The sequence below is a fragment of the Sardina pilchardus genome, chromosome 10 (genome assembly GCF_963854185.1).
Source record: "Sardina pilchardus chromosome 10, fSarPil1.1, whole genome shotgun sequence".
Taxonomy (NCBI): domain Eukaryota; kingdom Metazoa; phylum Chordata; class Actinopteri; order Clupeiformes; family Clupeidae; genus Sardina; species Sardina pilchardus.
The window spans coordinates 2591220-2608354 of record NC_085003.1 but is presented as its reverse complement, the minus strand read 5'-3'; the positions used below and the strand labels follow the sequence as shown (position 1 = coordinate 2608354).

The 17135-nt window shown below is 40.5% G+C and overlaps 1 protein-coding gene across 1 annotated transcript in view; it reads left to right on the top strand.

Moving 5' to 3' along the window:
* The first annotated feature begins 1994 nt into the window (after positions 1-1994).
* Positions 1995-17135, top strand: part of cpne8 (copine VIII) — a 30328-nt gene continuing 15187 nt past the window's right edge. The window contains exons 1-5 of the mRNA XM_062547243.1: positions 1995-2089; positions 7353-7393; positions 10859-10905; positions 11065-11168; positions 16878-16917. Coding sequence (XP_062403227.1) covers positions 1995-2089; positions 7353-7393; positions 10859-10905; positions 11065-11168; positions 16878-16917 — 327 coding nt within the window. The remainder of the gene's footprint in view (positions 2090-7352; positions 7394-10858; positions 10906-11064; positions 11169-16877; positions 16918-17135) is intronic.

Here is a 17135-nt window from a genome sequence, read left to right as displayed (position 1 = left end):
CAGTAAGAGCTCTTGAAGAAATCATGTCATTAAATTGTAGATTTTGGCAATGTATGTGAACACAGAACCGTTTTGAAGCCAATTATTAAACAGAACCAAATGATGTGATTCACGCAAATGTGAACGTGAACCATGCCACTGATGATGAGGCAACACTGAAATACCACTGGATGGCAGTATTACCAACATACATGTATCATCCTGTTATAATTTTATGCATTAGATTTGCAGTTCATGCCTGTATTGTGTATGCATAATGTATCAGTCATAATGAATAAACTTGATCTAAATATCTTGCATATTTACATTTAATGCGGTAAGGTTGTGCTGCATGTGGTTTGGTGGGCCACATATTTAATTACCATATTCCCATGAATTATTGTCTGTAGTAGTGCAGCAGCAACATTTCCACATAGTTCATATGCAAAATATTTCAAATATTTAAGTTAGGTAGGCTACTATGTTTCTTTTTTGGATGAAATGTCAACAGTCCAAGAATTTGGATGCCCTCCAACAAGACTTCTTGTATGGTGCAGAGCATGTACAGTATGTGACTCCTTCATTCAGCTACCACCTGCCTTTTTCTGCGTTCATTTTTAGAGCATCGCAGATTATATTTATCTATAATAATGGATGCCTTTTATGAGTCAGATTTTCTAAAGGACTTGCCTGGGTCTTCATACATAATGGCTCATCATAACCTGCAACACATGATGACAGTAAATTATACATTTGAGCTTTAAGGTCATCATGAGCTATGTCGGGGCCATGTTACCATACACTTAGAGGCCACTGGATGAAGAAGAGAGCAGGCTTTCTCTCCTGGCTCATTTTTGAGTTTTATTTTGTGCCATGCTCTGCAAGTGTACGAATAGTAAAATATTTATAATTTCTGGATGAACTTCACCTTTTGTTCTAACAGAGACAATTTTCTGTGTCTATGCAAGCAGATATGCTGAATTGAAACAAGACTAAACCTGTTTCTTTGTATTGTTTTGAATCTCTGGAGTAAATAAATATTTCATGACAAAATGTCATGGAGTTGCCATCAAGTTCAGTTGAAAATGCTTTTGCACGCTATAACTCATACATTTAGCAAAAATAGTAATTCAATTTAATTTCAATAACCAAGTATTTTTGGAATTCTGAATAAGTAACTGATAATGTGATCTAGGCTACATATGCCCCATATTGAGATGATTATGGCAGCAGCACAACATAGACACGAGCCCAGTCAGCTATCTGACTCTAACTTGATATGAAGCAGGTGTGCCCAACTCAGCTCACTGGGCTGTGTCTGTTAGGGTCAACCAGCCATTGCTCTGTCCTGATGGACTAAAACCTTTGTCTCATTCATGATGGAAATGGCATATTCTGAAGCGCAATGACCTGTCAGGCTATTGATAACACAGGCTAACCTCCTCAGTAAATAGAACCTTGTCAGTAATTAATTATCCTACATTTGACGTCCTTTATTTTGATATGGCAAAGGTAGGAGTAACTATAGACTGTTGAAGAATAATCTCAGTGGGATTCACAAAGCTTCATACATACTTTACGCACTTGGAATGTAGTGTCTTTCTATTTCCAGTCGTTACATTCATATCATGTTCAACAACACCACCGAAAATCAATCCATTTTAGACAGGGGTCGAGAACCTTTTGGGTAAGAAAGTTGCAAAAGCATGGACTATTTCATGTCGGATAAAACATCTTCTTTCAATTACAGCTTTACATGACATTCCACTGAACAGATAAAGGTGTCTTCAGGGTTGTTCACTGGCATTTCCCCACTCGGCATCTCTCTCTTTTAATTAAGATGAGGTCGACTGAGTCCTGGTGACGTCGTGAATGTAGTTGGGTGACTCCCCTCCGCGCGCACTATGCTCTGAGTCTGTCGCTCGCACTCACCAGGTCACCATCGAGAGAGCGGATCTACAAGATTTGTTTTTTTAACTTGAGCAAAAATGTCGGATATGAGACGTAGCTCGACTATGAACAGCTTCGTGAATATGGCATCAATAGGGGAGTTCGATCCGTTGACGGCTGCCATTCCCGCCACCAAAGTTGAAATCACAGTCTCGTGCAGGTGAGTATGCTAGAGAGCCCTGTAGTTATTATCATCTTCGGTGTGGTGGCCAAACAGAGCCGTGCAGATGCAATTTTCGAGAGCTGTCGTGCGTAACGGTATTGCTACAATGCAAGTGAAACCGGTACCAGAATTGTCCGTTTATCATTGATAGAAAACATCACGCATTTGTATGGTATGATAGGGTGTATACTGAAATTACCATCTCAAATGAATGTAGGCTGTAATATGTTGATGATGGAATTTGCTTCCATGAGAGTCAGATTAGGCTATCGCATTGTGAAGTTTTCTGTCATAACCTGCTTTTTACGATATATTAATAAATTAAGAAAGGTTACATTTGATTTAAGTTTTAAGCATTTTCACCCATATGACTCAACTAAGTCGATGCACAGACTCGAACTAACCTGCTTGTAGGATGCATGTGAGCTGTGGCTGTGGGCACTTTGAATTCAAAGACGCTCTATATTGGCCGTGACATGAAATGAGTAGAAAAGGGATTAGGGATGATTCACGGATGGCACCGCATTTCCCTGAGGTTGGCGTCTCATAGCGGGGTCTTGCCCGCTCTTTCCTCGTCCGTGTTGCGTAAGACTCGCGCTTCGAGTCAGTAGAAGCCCGAGGTCCACTGACTGGAGCCCTGGACATCACGCGCTCAGGTGCATCATGTCGGTAACAGCTGTTAAAACTCTTAGGGTTAGAGCCAGTATCTTAAATGAAATGTATCAAACTTCGTGAATAGCAGCAAAGTATATAATGACTCTCAGAAATGTAGGCTATGTTAAATGTAGCAAGATTCCTAGATTGTTTGTTAACCTAGTTGTGTAAATAATCTTGAGATGTAACTGAAGGTGACTGGTTCAGGAAAGAACAAAAAAAATGCAATTGTTAAAGAAAACTACCCAGATAATTTACAACAATCTCCCGTTGAATCTATAACTGGTTTTATATTGGGTGTCTGTCATCCTTGAAATTAGTTGGTCATAAACCTGTCAGTAGCAGTCCTGCTGGATCATGACTGTACCTACATGTGCTTGTACCTATCTGTCTTGTCTATCTGCCACATACAGCTGAGGACATAATAGGGTCTGGAGTCTTCAAGAAGAGCGCTGAATCATTTTTAGCCAATTTAAATTCAGATAAACCTATCCATACTGGCAAGGTAGCCTATCCATAGTTTGTTCAGTTACCCCGGGTAGGTTGTTACCACTATGATAGTGTTGTAGGTAAACCCTGTGGTACACATGCTAATTCATTTGTATCCACTTCACCTTTCTCTCCTTCTTCTCACCTCACTCCTCATCATTCTCTCTCCTGAGATGGCCTGAGGCAGACGGCCCACGCTTTTGAGTGCAGTTTCCTGTTAAGAAGGCATTCTGTGCCATAAATGCTCTCTGTTTGCTCTTGTGGTTTTGGCCTTGGTTTTTGAGAGTTATAGCGCACTGTATGAATTGCAATGTGCTTATGCTGAATTAAATTTTTAAAAAAGTAAATGTTTTGGGGCCTCTTTATTAGGCCGCAGTGTTTTTTTCAGTGATTGTTGCCGGCCGCAGTTGGAAGAAATCATTCCATGCAGAAATATTGCAATTAATTATGCACTATTTTAGCCCCTTCAAACTGCAGATTTCATCCCTGAAGCAAAATTGTGAGATTGTTCAGTTTCAGCAAACTTTCCTCACTAATGGGTTTGACCTAACACACTCATGTTTAGACATCTGAATGAACTTTGGGGAGAAAAGCTGTAGAAAGTAGCCTACATCTCTTGAGTTTCTCTCCATGTCCCTGGTGTCATGTCACCATAGGTCTGCTCAGTAGAGGTTAAATACCAACCTGTCCCTTGGCCTTGGGTCACTATCCGTCTGAAAACATTTATATTGAATCGTTGACTGACGCAGCCTGAGTGTATTGCAATTTGCCAGAGGCTTCTTATTCTCTTTCATTACCTTACTGTACACCAAGGATGGGAGGGGGTGGACTAAAATCAGTGTTCAATCTCCTTATGCCTTCTCTTTAGTCTTCGTTTTGTGCTGATTGTCTTTATTTGGACAGTATACGTTTTTGTACAAATCTGGAAATCAGTAGTAATATAAAAATGGTTTGACGGTTATATAATTATTCTGTCCTTATTCAGATATGAAGATATTAAACAAAAATAATGAATGCAAATAGGCCGCTCCTCCCTCCCAGCTGCAATCAGCTGCACTGTGTCACCATTATAGCAAGAACATTGCAAGTCCATTTACAAAAGAATATGCAAGTGAAAATACAAAGAGGGACTGAATATTCCAGAACAATGTGTGCCATTTTATTTGATTTCAAGACATTGTTACGTGTGTTTATGCCCTAGGTTTAAATCCAAATAGAAATGGTTGTTCTATAATCTCATTATTGGTTCCAAAATGTTGCATTTATCGTTTTTTGCATCTTATTGTCGTGCTTTGTTTGTACGTTATTTTATTTATGCAGAAACTCATTCAAGCCCCATATAGTTTAAACATGACTTTACGCATGTCCTGCTGCCACCCATATGAATGGCCGGCACATCTACAGCCAAATGTGCCTCTGTGACAGATCAGCCCATCGACTCTTCTCAAGGTTTATTTTGAGTCCTCCATCAGACTCATTGATCAGAGTTGAAGGTCATTTTCCCTGTGACCATCTTTAACCGTGGGAAAGTAGTTGGCAGTATTGGTTATTTGAGCACTGCTTTCAACACAAGAAATCCATTCACGTGGGAACTGTTGACCTGCTGCCATGTGTACAGGTGTACAGACTGAAAGCATTTTGTAAAGGCGTGTCTTGAAGGCATCAGCTGATAGCAAAATATTGTTTACCTTATTGGTTTTCAACGGTGAGATGTATTTTATTCAGCAACTGACAAAGCAAAAAAAGAATGTGATTGATGCAGTACTCTGGTATTCTCTGTGTTACCTTGCTGAGAGAATTATGCTCCCATCCCCTGACGCAAAGCTCTAAGGCTCAGAGGTTTCAGCTCATTTCCATGTTTCAGTCAGCCATTTTGTTTAAAAAGGCCTGACGATCAGGTATTTACATTTAATAAATTCTGTAATAACAGAAAGGCAACCAGCCGATGCAGTTCATCAATAGTTTTTAGTCAAGTGCACGTTTCAACAAAAAAGCCTCTAAAAAAAGTCTCCAAAAGGCTCAAGGATAAGGATGGCTTACTTTCAGTTGTGATATGGGAGAGCTGTCACTCATGCCAGACATTACTTATTTATTCAGGTATGCTGTTTACTGTACATCAGTCAGTGTACTTAGCAGTGAATTACTGAAAGGCATGTTTATTTAATCACAACTGCTCTAAAAGTTTTGATGTTTAATATTATCATGGCAACAATTATTTACATGCTCCTCAGTCAGAAATAAATCTGCAGCAAAAAAAATACGTTCTGAAATGTAGTTTAAGCATTTATGCGAAGCATTATGACTATGTCCGAGTGATGTGGGAAGCAAAGCCTCCTATGGGTAAGGAACTGATGGGATTTAAAATGGGAATGTGATGTTATGTGGAGACTGCACTGTAAATCTTTCATAGGAATTCTGCTCTCTGCATGGCTTACCTTCAGTTTCTTAGAATTGCTCTAAACATAAAAGTGCCTTGCAGATTGCTAGGGTGGAGAACTGTTTTCTTAAACATTTTCTGCTCATAATGTTGATGGATTGAAGTGTGCATAACTCTGCATATATAGTTATTAAGGATTTACCTCTGTGAAAACCATAGAATTGGCTGCATTTTAGTGATGGAGCTGATAATATCACATGCAGTGACTTTCTGTTGAGGGTTTCGTCTCTGAAACACACGCAACAGAAACAGAGGAGGGGCCATTGACAATGGTTCAGTGAGTGTCCATTTCATGGATGGCCAGTTTGTAATCCATGACTCCTTCTGCACACTGTATTCACAGTTTGTTAAATTTCCCCTACTGTTTTTGGGAAATGAACTGTCATTGCTGTCCCCTTAAGTGACTGTGAACTGAGACAGAATGCACACAGTGGTGCCATCCGACCGGTTTTGATGCCACAAGATTAATATGTTGACACCATAAGTTTTGCCGTATGGGATATCCCACAGCATAGTGGGAGAGAAAACGGTCCGTGAGATGGAGAATTGTGGAGTGGTTTTGGTGGGCATTGAGACACAAGTGTTCCCACTTTGTTGTAATGGGTTTTATTGGATGTGGAGGCTATGCATATGCAGTGACACAATCAGCCTAGCCCACAGCAACATCACACCATCTTCATATCACTTCACTTGAGCACCAGCGGGGCAGCTGATCTAGATACATCACTCCCAATCAATCGCTGAGAGATGTTTGGGGCTTTTGCATGACTACTTAAGTACACACAAGAAGGAAAGCCTCAACCCTCTGTGTTTCTGCCAGTTTCATGCAATAGATGTTTTTGGGAGGCCTGTTGAATAAATCATGTCATCATTTCAGGTCTGTGAACACCCTCCACAGAAAAAAAGGAACAGGTCATGAAAGGTTTATGTTTTAATGTAGGATTTGGCAGGACGTCAAGCAGCATGTTGCCATGGCGAACATCCCCCTCACTCGGTGTTGCATGCTATTGAACTTGAAGTTAAGTTTGGAGCCCTCCCTCTCAACTCCACACTTGATGGGCAGGTGACTTGGGCTGCTGGTGTTCTGCTGCAACTGGGCTCCTGGCATTGTATATATTTTTAAAAAGAAATAATATTACAACAACAACACATGCAGTAGTTTGAATAATCAGGATACTGGATCTCAACAGTCACGCTATCATACTGTAGTATAGAGTATACAGGGCTAGCCAAAACAAACAGTTCAGGGGAACTTCTTCAAGAACAGATGCAAAATACTTTGCAACAGTGTGCTTTCGTTTTTTGTTTATATTTAATTAAGGCATACTGTATATCAGAAAGTGTAAGAGGTGATTTAACGTGATCGTGTATATGTATTGTCTCAATTTTATCAATACGTTTCATTAATTAAGTTTCAAATTGACAGTAATGACAATGGCCGGGTTTCCCAAAATTGTTAAGAAGCTCTTAAGTGCTAAGAACTTCTTAGGAGCGTTGTAAGAATGTTCTAAGAACGCTCCTAAGAAGTTCCTAGGACTTAAGAGCTTCTTAACGATTTTGGGAAACCCGGCCAATGACTGTAATCGTGAGACGTTTATATTGGCAAATAGGCTTTCAAAATACTTTCCTTAATCTTAAAACAATCCTAATGACGATGCATTTTTTTCATTACCTCCACAGAAATCTTCTGGATAGAGACACATTTTCCAAGTCTGATCCAAGTAAGGTCCCCTAATTGTCTTGACATTTTTAATGCATGCTATTACAAACAGACTGGTGAATGCCCTTTCAAACTTCTATCTACAGTTTATTTTAACATATCTTGCTGTATTGTCATGTATTTGATTATACTGAAATATCATGTGTTTTATTTTGTATTTGATGGAGCAACTGTTGTTATACGATTTCAAAAATAGCATTGCACTCTAAATACTGTAGGATCATCACATTTTATTAGTTTGGTATGATTTCTGAGTATATTTTATGGTCCTTAAACCAATCTGGTGGAGCTACCGCTTGCCATCAGAAAATGCCAGAGTCTCCAGTATATGCGTGTTTTTGCTGGGACACATTGGAGTGGGTGGATGTTTGTGTATGTTTGCGTGAAGCAAATGTCTGTGTGGTTATGCATGTATGTGCTTTCTGCCATATGTGAGTGGGTGGATTTGTGTGTGTGTGTGTGTGTGTGTGTGCGTGCGTGCGTGTGTGGTAGTGTGTGTTTGTCTGTTTGTGTGTGCTGACTGTACCCTGCGATGCATATGTTGTAATGACAGCCTCTGACAACTTTGGTATGAATGAAGTTGTGTCTCCAAGTTCTGAGTCGTTCTGCGTCGCATTGTTCACAGCGCATGAACAATTTCATTACACCACAAAATGCAGCTCTTCCTTTTTATGAATCTTTTAAAAGCCTTGTGGTTTAGATTGTATTCAAAGTGAAATCTTGTTCTAAAACAAAGGACTCTGTTGTGTCTTGTAATTTGACCTTTTCAACTTTGTTGTTCTTTTGTTTTGTTATGTTTTGTTTTCATGTTAGCTCTTCACTTCTTCCTGAAACACAGGGGTTTGGTTGCATATTATCTCAGAAAAAAAGCATTGTCCAGTATTTATCAGTTGTGCACGCATCAGGCCTGTAGAGTAGCCACTGTTCCGTCTCATGAAGCCGGATGTTATAACCTCTGTATGCCAGCAGCTGTGGTGAGCCAGCTGCTCTGCTTGCCTGCAGCCTTTGGCTAATTCACATTGCAGCAGTGCACATATTATATCCCGCGATTAATGATAAGACTATTCCACATATCCAGCTGCATTCAAACACAGTCCCTTTGAAGCTCAAAAAGGACACATCAGCAATATGTAGACAAGAGAGAGCAGGGGGAATATCAAGTAGCTTATCAGAGGACTGAGATGAAAAAGGAAAATGGTAGAAAAGGAGGAACGGGGATTAGAAAGGGGAACAAGTGAGAGAAATGATACTGGTGCTATAGTGTGGACTTTGAAAGAGTAAAGAAAAAGATGGAAAGAGAGAGGGAGAGCCCTGGTGCTCCTGGGCCATGCATCACATTTGAGGAAACGTCAGCAGGACGAGACTGAGGGTGGAGGGCTTGCCATCCATTTATGCAAGGAGGCACTTGTGCTGAGTCCATGTCTTAGCTATGCTGACGTTATTGCCCAGGTCGCACAAGATTAGAGCGCCTCAGTAGATTCCAGAGCCAAAAGACACACGTTTCAGTGGCCGTAGGATGCTAAATTTAGAACCAGCTCGGGTGCTGGGCAGTGCTGTGTATTTCTTGCTACAGTAGTTACTGCGTGTACATCTATGCATTGTTTTTGGCTGTGTGTGTGTGTGTGTGTGTGTGTGTGTGTGTGTGTGTGTGTGTGTGTGTGTGCGTGTGTGTGTGTGTGTGCGTGTGTGTGTGTGTGCGTCCGTGTATATCCGTGATGCAGATGTAAATAAATAATCTGCAGTGGTTTATGATTACGGGTGAGAAGAGGGGGCTACAATAATGAGTTGTAACAAGATGTTGGGTCCTGTCTTCCTTCACGGTCGTGTGCCCAAGTGTCTGCATGTGGTGTTGGATTGAATCTACATTCCCCCATGTGATGGAAGATGACATTTAGGGTGATATTTAATCAGTCACATTTGCTTCAACACACAAGCTCCACATACAGTAGGCTATGTAACACAGCAGGGAAGCTTCACATTTTCTCATACAGAGAGCACTGCAAATTAATGCATTATATATGACACATTATAGATAATATCATAAATTATGTCACATTAAGGTGATGACTAATGCTTAATTCTCCCATTAGCTTTGAAGATATTGAAGGGAGTCTTCAATTAAAATGCACTACACTACAATACACTATGTGTTGCTTGTTTAGAAATTAATACACCCATGGACAATGTTTCAAAATAATAAGGATTGTGTCCTTAGCCCCATGGTAGCCCCAGGTTGTAGTAAATGATTGCCGTGGGATCCTCATGTTTTAGCATGAATGGCTTTGGAAAGCATGTTATGTAGCAATTTGAACTGATGACAACCAAAGTTGTGTCATACAGTCATTTCCTGTGTATTAGCCACAATGTGTGTAGCCAAAAGACAGTGTTTTATGCTATATGTTATATTTAAGTTAAAATAAACCATATCAATACTATAATAACTGCCCCCGTGTAATAACCTCATAGCAGAAGAAATTTTGCAAAATCAACGTATTAGCTGCGGCTAACAGTAACATTTTGTCCTGAGCCACCTTATTATTTTAGTTAGTTAATGATTCACATCGTCCTCTGCTGCTTTTTTAAGACATGCATAAAAGGGATTAAAACGTGTGCCCTGGATCACTGCCATTCTGCGGATTATTCTGTGGGTCACATTTCACCCTGAGTAGCCATATTGTCAACAGGCTGCTCATAATTGTGTTCCATCACTGATTAGGTTCAAATGTACAGATGGACATTCATCATGTGGAACATTTTGAATCAATATGTTTTCTGATAAACGGTGATTCATTATGACACCTAAAGCATCATCTGTGATTATACTTCTCGTCCTTCATGCTCTCTCCTCTCACAAGCACGCATATAGCCATATTCTCACTTGAATTCACTAATGTGCTATTTATTTGATACCTTTTTTGTGTGATGACACATGCTTTGGTGAAAACGAGTTCATCATATGCAACCACTGCCTCAGCTGGCCAACATGAAAGTATGGGAGGCAGTCCGTGTATATATGCCAGCTGATCTCCGCCTGCGAGAGCTGCTCATATTGTGGGCTCTCTTCAGCACATGCCTGATCACTATGGGCATGTGACCCCCGCCCTCACCCCACAGCCTCCACTAGCCCCACTCCCACACAAGGGGCTCCTCCTCTCACCCATATGGTTGACAGCGTTACAGTGTGCTTTATTTGGGGAGGAATCTTGGTGGAAGTTATTAGTTCGGTTTTCAGTGGTGAGGGCCTGCGGACACTCTCAGCAGATGGCTCATTAATGAGTGGATGGGTGTGAATTGTTTCAAACGCCTGTCACAGCTTGATTGAAGCCGTGTTTTTGCTCTACCGGTGCTGATGTTTACTTGGGCATGTCAGACAAACATTTGGGTCCTTGAAGAATTCACAAGTCTCTCTCTCTCTCTCTCTTTCTCAAACTATCTCTCTCCTCTCCTCTCTCTCTCTCTCTTCCAGTTTGTATTCTGTACACTCAGACCATTGGAAATAGAGAATGGCGAGAGGTGAGTGTGAATCACATCATCAAATGGTGTCTAATCAGTTACAGCAAGGAAATGTTAAGCAAGTCCTAAGTTAAAGTCTAAAGCAAATCTCATTCTGATTTCATGTAAGTCTCTTCCCTCAAGTCATTTCCAAATCTAATACACTGTTCTACCCCCTAGTTTGGCCGAACAGAGGTGATCGACAACACCCTAAACCCAGACTTTGTGCGGAAATTCATCCTCGACTACTTCTTTGAGGAGAGGCAAAACCTGCGTTTTGACCTGTGAGTAGAACAGGATTGTACTCTTTATGTGCATGTCTGTGTGAATGACTGAATTGAGGCAGCATGAACGTGATAATGAAATATACAGTTGTCACTGCCTTCCTGAACACTGTTTATTCATCTGCTATTGGCTTAGTCAGTGTCACATGTTGTTTAACCAGTGCATGATTGGCTACTCTCCGGTGGAAAGTGGGTTGGTGATAGATGTGACGAAGGCAGAACTACAATCTGTGGCTGCCTATAAATAGCTGAAATATCAACAACAAAACACTCACGCGCATATACAGCTTACACAGGTCAGTGAGGCAGAAAATGGATGTGTGTGTGTGTGTCTGTGTATGTGTGTGTGTGTGTGTGTGTGTGTGTGTGTGTGTGTGTTTGCACTTCATGTACAGTACATATTCTATATACCGTGCACAGGCATTACTTATTTAATTCCGTAGTCCCTTATCTTAAACACACTTCCATTAAAGTCTCTCTCTCTCACACACAGACACACACAAACACACACAGATGCGTACACATAAATATACAGACGCGCGCACACACACACACACACACACACACACACACACACACACACATGCATACACTACTTGAGCATTGATATAGCCTTGTTTTAGAGTGAAGAAATAGCAGGGCTCTTTTCTGTCTGCACACATTTCTCTCTCTTCTCTAGTGTTTCCATCCCTTTGGCCATTCTGCCTCTCCCCTCCGCCCCCCTCATACACACCACCACTCAGCCTCCTTGCCTTGCAGTGCATGTGGGAGTGTGTATTTCTCTCTCTCTCTTTCTCTCCCCCTCTCCCTCTCTCTCTTTCTCTCTCTCACTCACTCACTCACCCATGCTCTCTCTGTTGGTGTGTGTGTGTGTGTGTGTGTGTGTGTGTGTGTGTGTGTGTGTGCATGCGTGTGTGTGTGTGTGTGTGTGTGTGTGTGTGTGTGTGTGTGTGTGTGTGTGTGTGTGTGTGTGTGTGTGTGTGTGTGTGTGTGTGTGTGTGTGTGTGTGTGTGCGTGCGTGTGTGTGTGTGTGTGCGTGCACACACAGTGAATTAAACAGACAGGGAGAAAGATTTGTATTTTCTCTGAGATGTATGGTTTGGACAGATACAGCTGGAATGGTGCCAATGCATTTATGGGTGTGGAACCCAGCAGAAAGTCTGTTTATCTGTGTACACAGACCTTCTGTGCAGATATGCTCTGTATATATGTGTGCGCTGTGCTCAAGTGAAGCATTCAGAAGCATTTGTGAATGAATGAGGCACACTGGAACCAAGCATGAGGCTCACATGTGCCTTTGGTATGTTATGTAATGGCTCTCTAGTCTAGAATGATATTAGCCATGATACATTGTTGTGTCATCCCTCTCTCCTCTCTGGCATAGCCAGTATGTCTGGGAGAATGGGAGAATGACACTGTTGGACTAGCCAACTAACCAGCCAGCCTCCCCCTGCTGTGCAACACAGCATTGTAAGACAACACTTTCTCATAAAACGTCTAAAGCCTCTTTTTATACACTTATTGTGAAGTGTGTCCTGTCCTGTGCGCTCACTGTTGGTATCAGTACAGTGTGTACAGTATGCATTCTGCTCTCATGCATCAGCAGAATTCTTGAGAACACAATCCCACAGATTTATGTACAGTATATTCTACTGAGGCGATATGCAGTCTTTTATTACACCAATACCGCCATGCAGTTTGTTTTAATACTTCTGTCAATTCTGACATTACCTTTTCAATTATTACGCAGGCTTACACAGAAACACTTTGCCTAATAACACATTTTGTTTGCTTACAAAACATTTAAAACAAAACATTTGAAACAAAAGCAAATCTTTCCTTCAAACAACACAACTGGTTTAATCAGTGTGCACATTTAAAATGGACATGGATGGACAGGAAAAATGGACAAAACATTATTTTCGGTATGGGCAAGTTCAACCTTAATTTGTCTGCCATTTGTTAATACTTTAGACAGCTATAGTTTGTGTAAAAGCCTGTCATGAATTTAATTATCTAGTTGTTATCAACATTTATTACATAGCTCTTCATACTGCTGTAGAATGCTCCATTCACTTACGTTCAGAGGTCTAATCATTTTGCATATAGTATTGCTTATTGCATACAGTAGCTATGTATAACAGACCGCTGTGAAGGTAAATGTTTTTGTGCTTCTCATTCATGTCTTTCATATCATTCTGCGAGTAGTTGGTTCACTTATCGCAATGGAGGACATAAGGAGAGGTGGAAAAATCCAGTTTCAGAAAGTAAAAGTCCTACCACATATCTGTGCCAAGTTACCATTAATTTAAGCCAGCTAATTCTACAGTAATTAGCACAACTCTTCACACTTCCTCAGGTAGAGCAGATAATTGATGAGATCAATTTTCCACCTCTGCACATCAGCAAGTAATACGTTGTCACACAACACCTGAAACATTCAAGTTTTATCTGTGTGGCAAACTATTTGTTTTCTCAGCGAAAGCCACGAAACAGTAACAAAATAATGTTACGACCCATTGAGTGAAGTTTCTTGATTCGTTTTGGCAAGTAATCATGTAATAAGTGGCATAATGTATTGTCCACCGGTCAGTATCGAAAATAAGTCCCTTCAGGATGAAGCAAGAGCCCTGTGCTATTGTTTTGGTGCTATCTTATTCGCCCTGTTGGGACGTCCCAATAATGACCGGCGGACAATACATTATCCCTTACGTAGGTCCTACAGTGTGCGACTTGATTAGACAAATTTGTATGTAAGTACAGCTTACTTGTCCATTATTATTGACAACCTGCAGTAAGCATCTAAAGTAGTCAGAGTTTTTGTACTAGGCTGGGTGAACCCTGAGTGAACTTCCGGCGAATTTGGATGGTGGAATAGTATGGTGAAAGCAGACTACGTTTGTACTGTATTCTTCATTAAATAGCCGATACATTACTTTCATCATTACTCTATGTGCTTTTGGCCTCTTTGATCCATGCTTGTAAATAGCAACACATACTGTACTGTAGGTGGTATCTTCAATGGATAAGGAATAATTGTGGTTTGAGTGCAACGGAGCACTCAACGGTTGAGTGCCACGGCGCACACAAACACCAACATTAGAGATCCATAATTATGCACCTTGCAAGCATATCTTATAGCTATTAATAGATGTTTCTCATTTGTTCAATGCAGTTAGTGTTTTTTTTGCTTGCACACTATCAAATGTATTATACAGTTAGTGAAACCATACACTTAAAAAGTAAAGCATCAGTTCAGATCTGCACAGTGCACACTGTCATTGTCAGCCTCACACTTTTTGCAAAACACTCCACACAGTGATTGATTTGCATAACACTACATGCATTTGTCTTCCCTAGACACAGAGATCTCAGATAATGTCTCCTCCTTTGCTATTTCAAGGCACTGCCTTCCAAAATATCACACCCATGAACCAATTGATCAAACACGACTGTCAGGTTTAAAGATACTTAGGTGCATAACTGTTAACTCAACACTCAGTCCTAAGTACTGTAAAAGGTGACAGGCGAGCCCCTGCCTTCCGCACAAGTGAGATGATGTTGCATTAGAGGAAGAGTGAGGACGAGAGGGAAAGTCTGTTCAGGGAAGAGGGAGACAAAGAGATAGGAGGAGTATATGATATCTGGAGGAGTATGTGAACAAAGACAAAGACCAAATGTACAGTTTTTGCAGATTGCTTACATGCTAAAAACCAATGCTTAGACCAAACCTTCATACCTTACACACATTTTATGCTTTGAACTTTGTTTGCAGTTCTACAACACATTTGTCCACCTCATTTGAGAGCCACCAATTGACATTATTCTGAAATTCTGATTTCAAGTGGCTTCATATGGTAGTTTGCTTAAAAGACAGTGCCTGATTCACCCTAAGCCATGTAAAAGTAAGCTCATATTATTTACTGTAAAGTATCCCTATTGAGTCAACAGTTTGAAAGTAATATAAGTTTAAGAATATTCAAGTTAACCTACTGAGACTGCAGAATGGACGGAAGATGAAAACCGGAATGGTTTCATGGATCAAGTGGATTGCAAGACACAATGCACTGTTTCTACACTTTGTTAAAATCTAATCTCTAATCATTGGGAAAAAACACTTATTCAAAATGCTATCACATCTTGTAATTAGAAACACCCCCCCCCCCCCCCCCCCCCGCCACCCACACACCTGAAAACACAGAATACACAATTGTGTACCTATACAATTTCACAGTTTTGCACTTGCCATCTTGACTCCCCATTTCTAAACCCTCTCGAATAATTCTTTTCAGTGTGGTGGCAGTAAACTGTATGACAGCCAACCACATACCCATATGCTTTACTGCAAGCAATCGAAGATGCACATTGTTGATGAGACATTGTTGTTTTGTTTATAATACAGTAACTTGCAATCTCAATATCTCTGATTTTCTTTTTCTTTTTTCTTTTATTGATTACTGCAGAAATTCTATTTTTCGTGTTTCACAGAAGACTGTCTGAGAAAAATACAATGAAAATAGTACAGTAAAGGCAGCAGTGTTTTGTATAAAGCACCTCATTGTACTGCTGCGGATTTGAAAGAGTAATTAAAATGGTGCACATGTGTATCATTTTGTTGTAATAATTACGTTTGGAAAAGGATTGTTAGGTATGGATGGAAGAGTTTCCCTGTGATATACTGTATATGTGTGCAAAAAGTGTATAAGGCATTAGCAAAAGCGGTACCAGATGAGATCTAAGTAGCATTGCTTGTAAAGAATGGGTTAAGCATTCGGCCAAATTTATGCAGGGTCTATGAAAGGAGGCTAAGGTTTTCTCTCTCTCTCTCTGTCTTTTCTGTCCAGAAATGTTTACCCTGCAGTTTCACTGCAGTATCTTCTATTTAGAATATGTTCTGCTCTGGTTCCCAGTGCAGTATACTCTTTAGAATATGTTCTGCTCTGGTTCCCAGTGCAGTATACTCTTTAGAATATGTTCTGCTCTGGTTCCCAGTGCAGTAAACTCTTAAGAATATGTTCTGCTCTGGTTCCCAGTGCAGTATCTTCTATTTAGAATATGTTCTGCTCTGGTTCCCAGTGCAGTATCTTCTATTTAGAATATGTTCTGCTCTGGTTCCCAGTGCAGTATACTCTTTAGAATATGTTCTGCTCTGGTTCCCAGTGCAGTAAACTCTTTAGAATATGTTCTGCTCTGGTTCCCAGTGCAGTATACTCTTTAGAATATGTTCTGCTCTGGTTCCCAGTGCAGTAAACTCTTTAGAATATGTTCTGCTCTGGTTCCCAGTGCAGTATCTTCTATTTAGAATATGTTCTGCTCTGGTTCCCAGTGCAGTATACTCTTTAGAATATGTTCTGCTCTGGTTCCCAGTGCAGTATACTCTTAAGAATATGTTCTGCTCCAACCTCTAGCGCAACATGCAGCATTTGGAAATGGATAGATGTATTGAGTGACTTCATAATGCAAGAGAAATAAAAGTCCTCAGTGTACAGGTCTGGTCTTGTTTGGTCAATATGTCCTTGCACTATACAATATCCTAAATTGTGTTTTGTCAAATGTGGTTTGTTTGGGGCACAGTAGGGAAGCAGAATGAGATCAGAAGACCTACAGTATGTGTATTGTATAATAGTTTTAATTGATTTGTTTGATCTTGCCAAATACTTGTGTTTGTGGTTGTGACTTATGTGCTGACTTTTTTCTTTGCCCTATCAGGTATGACCTTGACTCCAAGAGTGAAAACCTGTCCAAACATGTAAGTAACTAATTAGTGCAGTAAATATAGTACATTATGTGGACACAGAATGGCCCTCTCAGCTGCCATAGTCACACAATAGGGTGGTCAACGTAGCACCATTTTCATTAAACACATGTTTTGTCGGTGCTGAACATGCTACACGTCACGTTAGAGATCTCCAGCCCCACAGCTGCAGGTAAAGCTGTCTCTTTCAGCTCATCAGCAACCAACAAGCC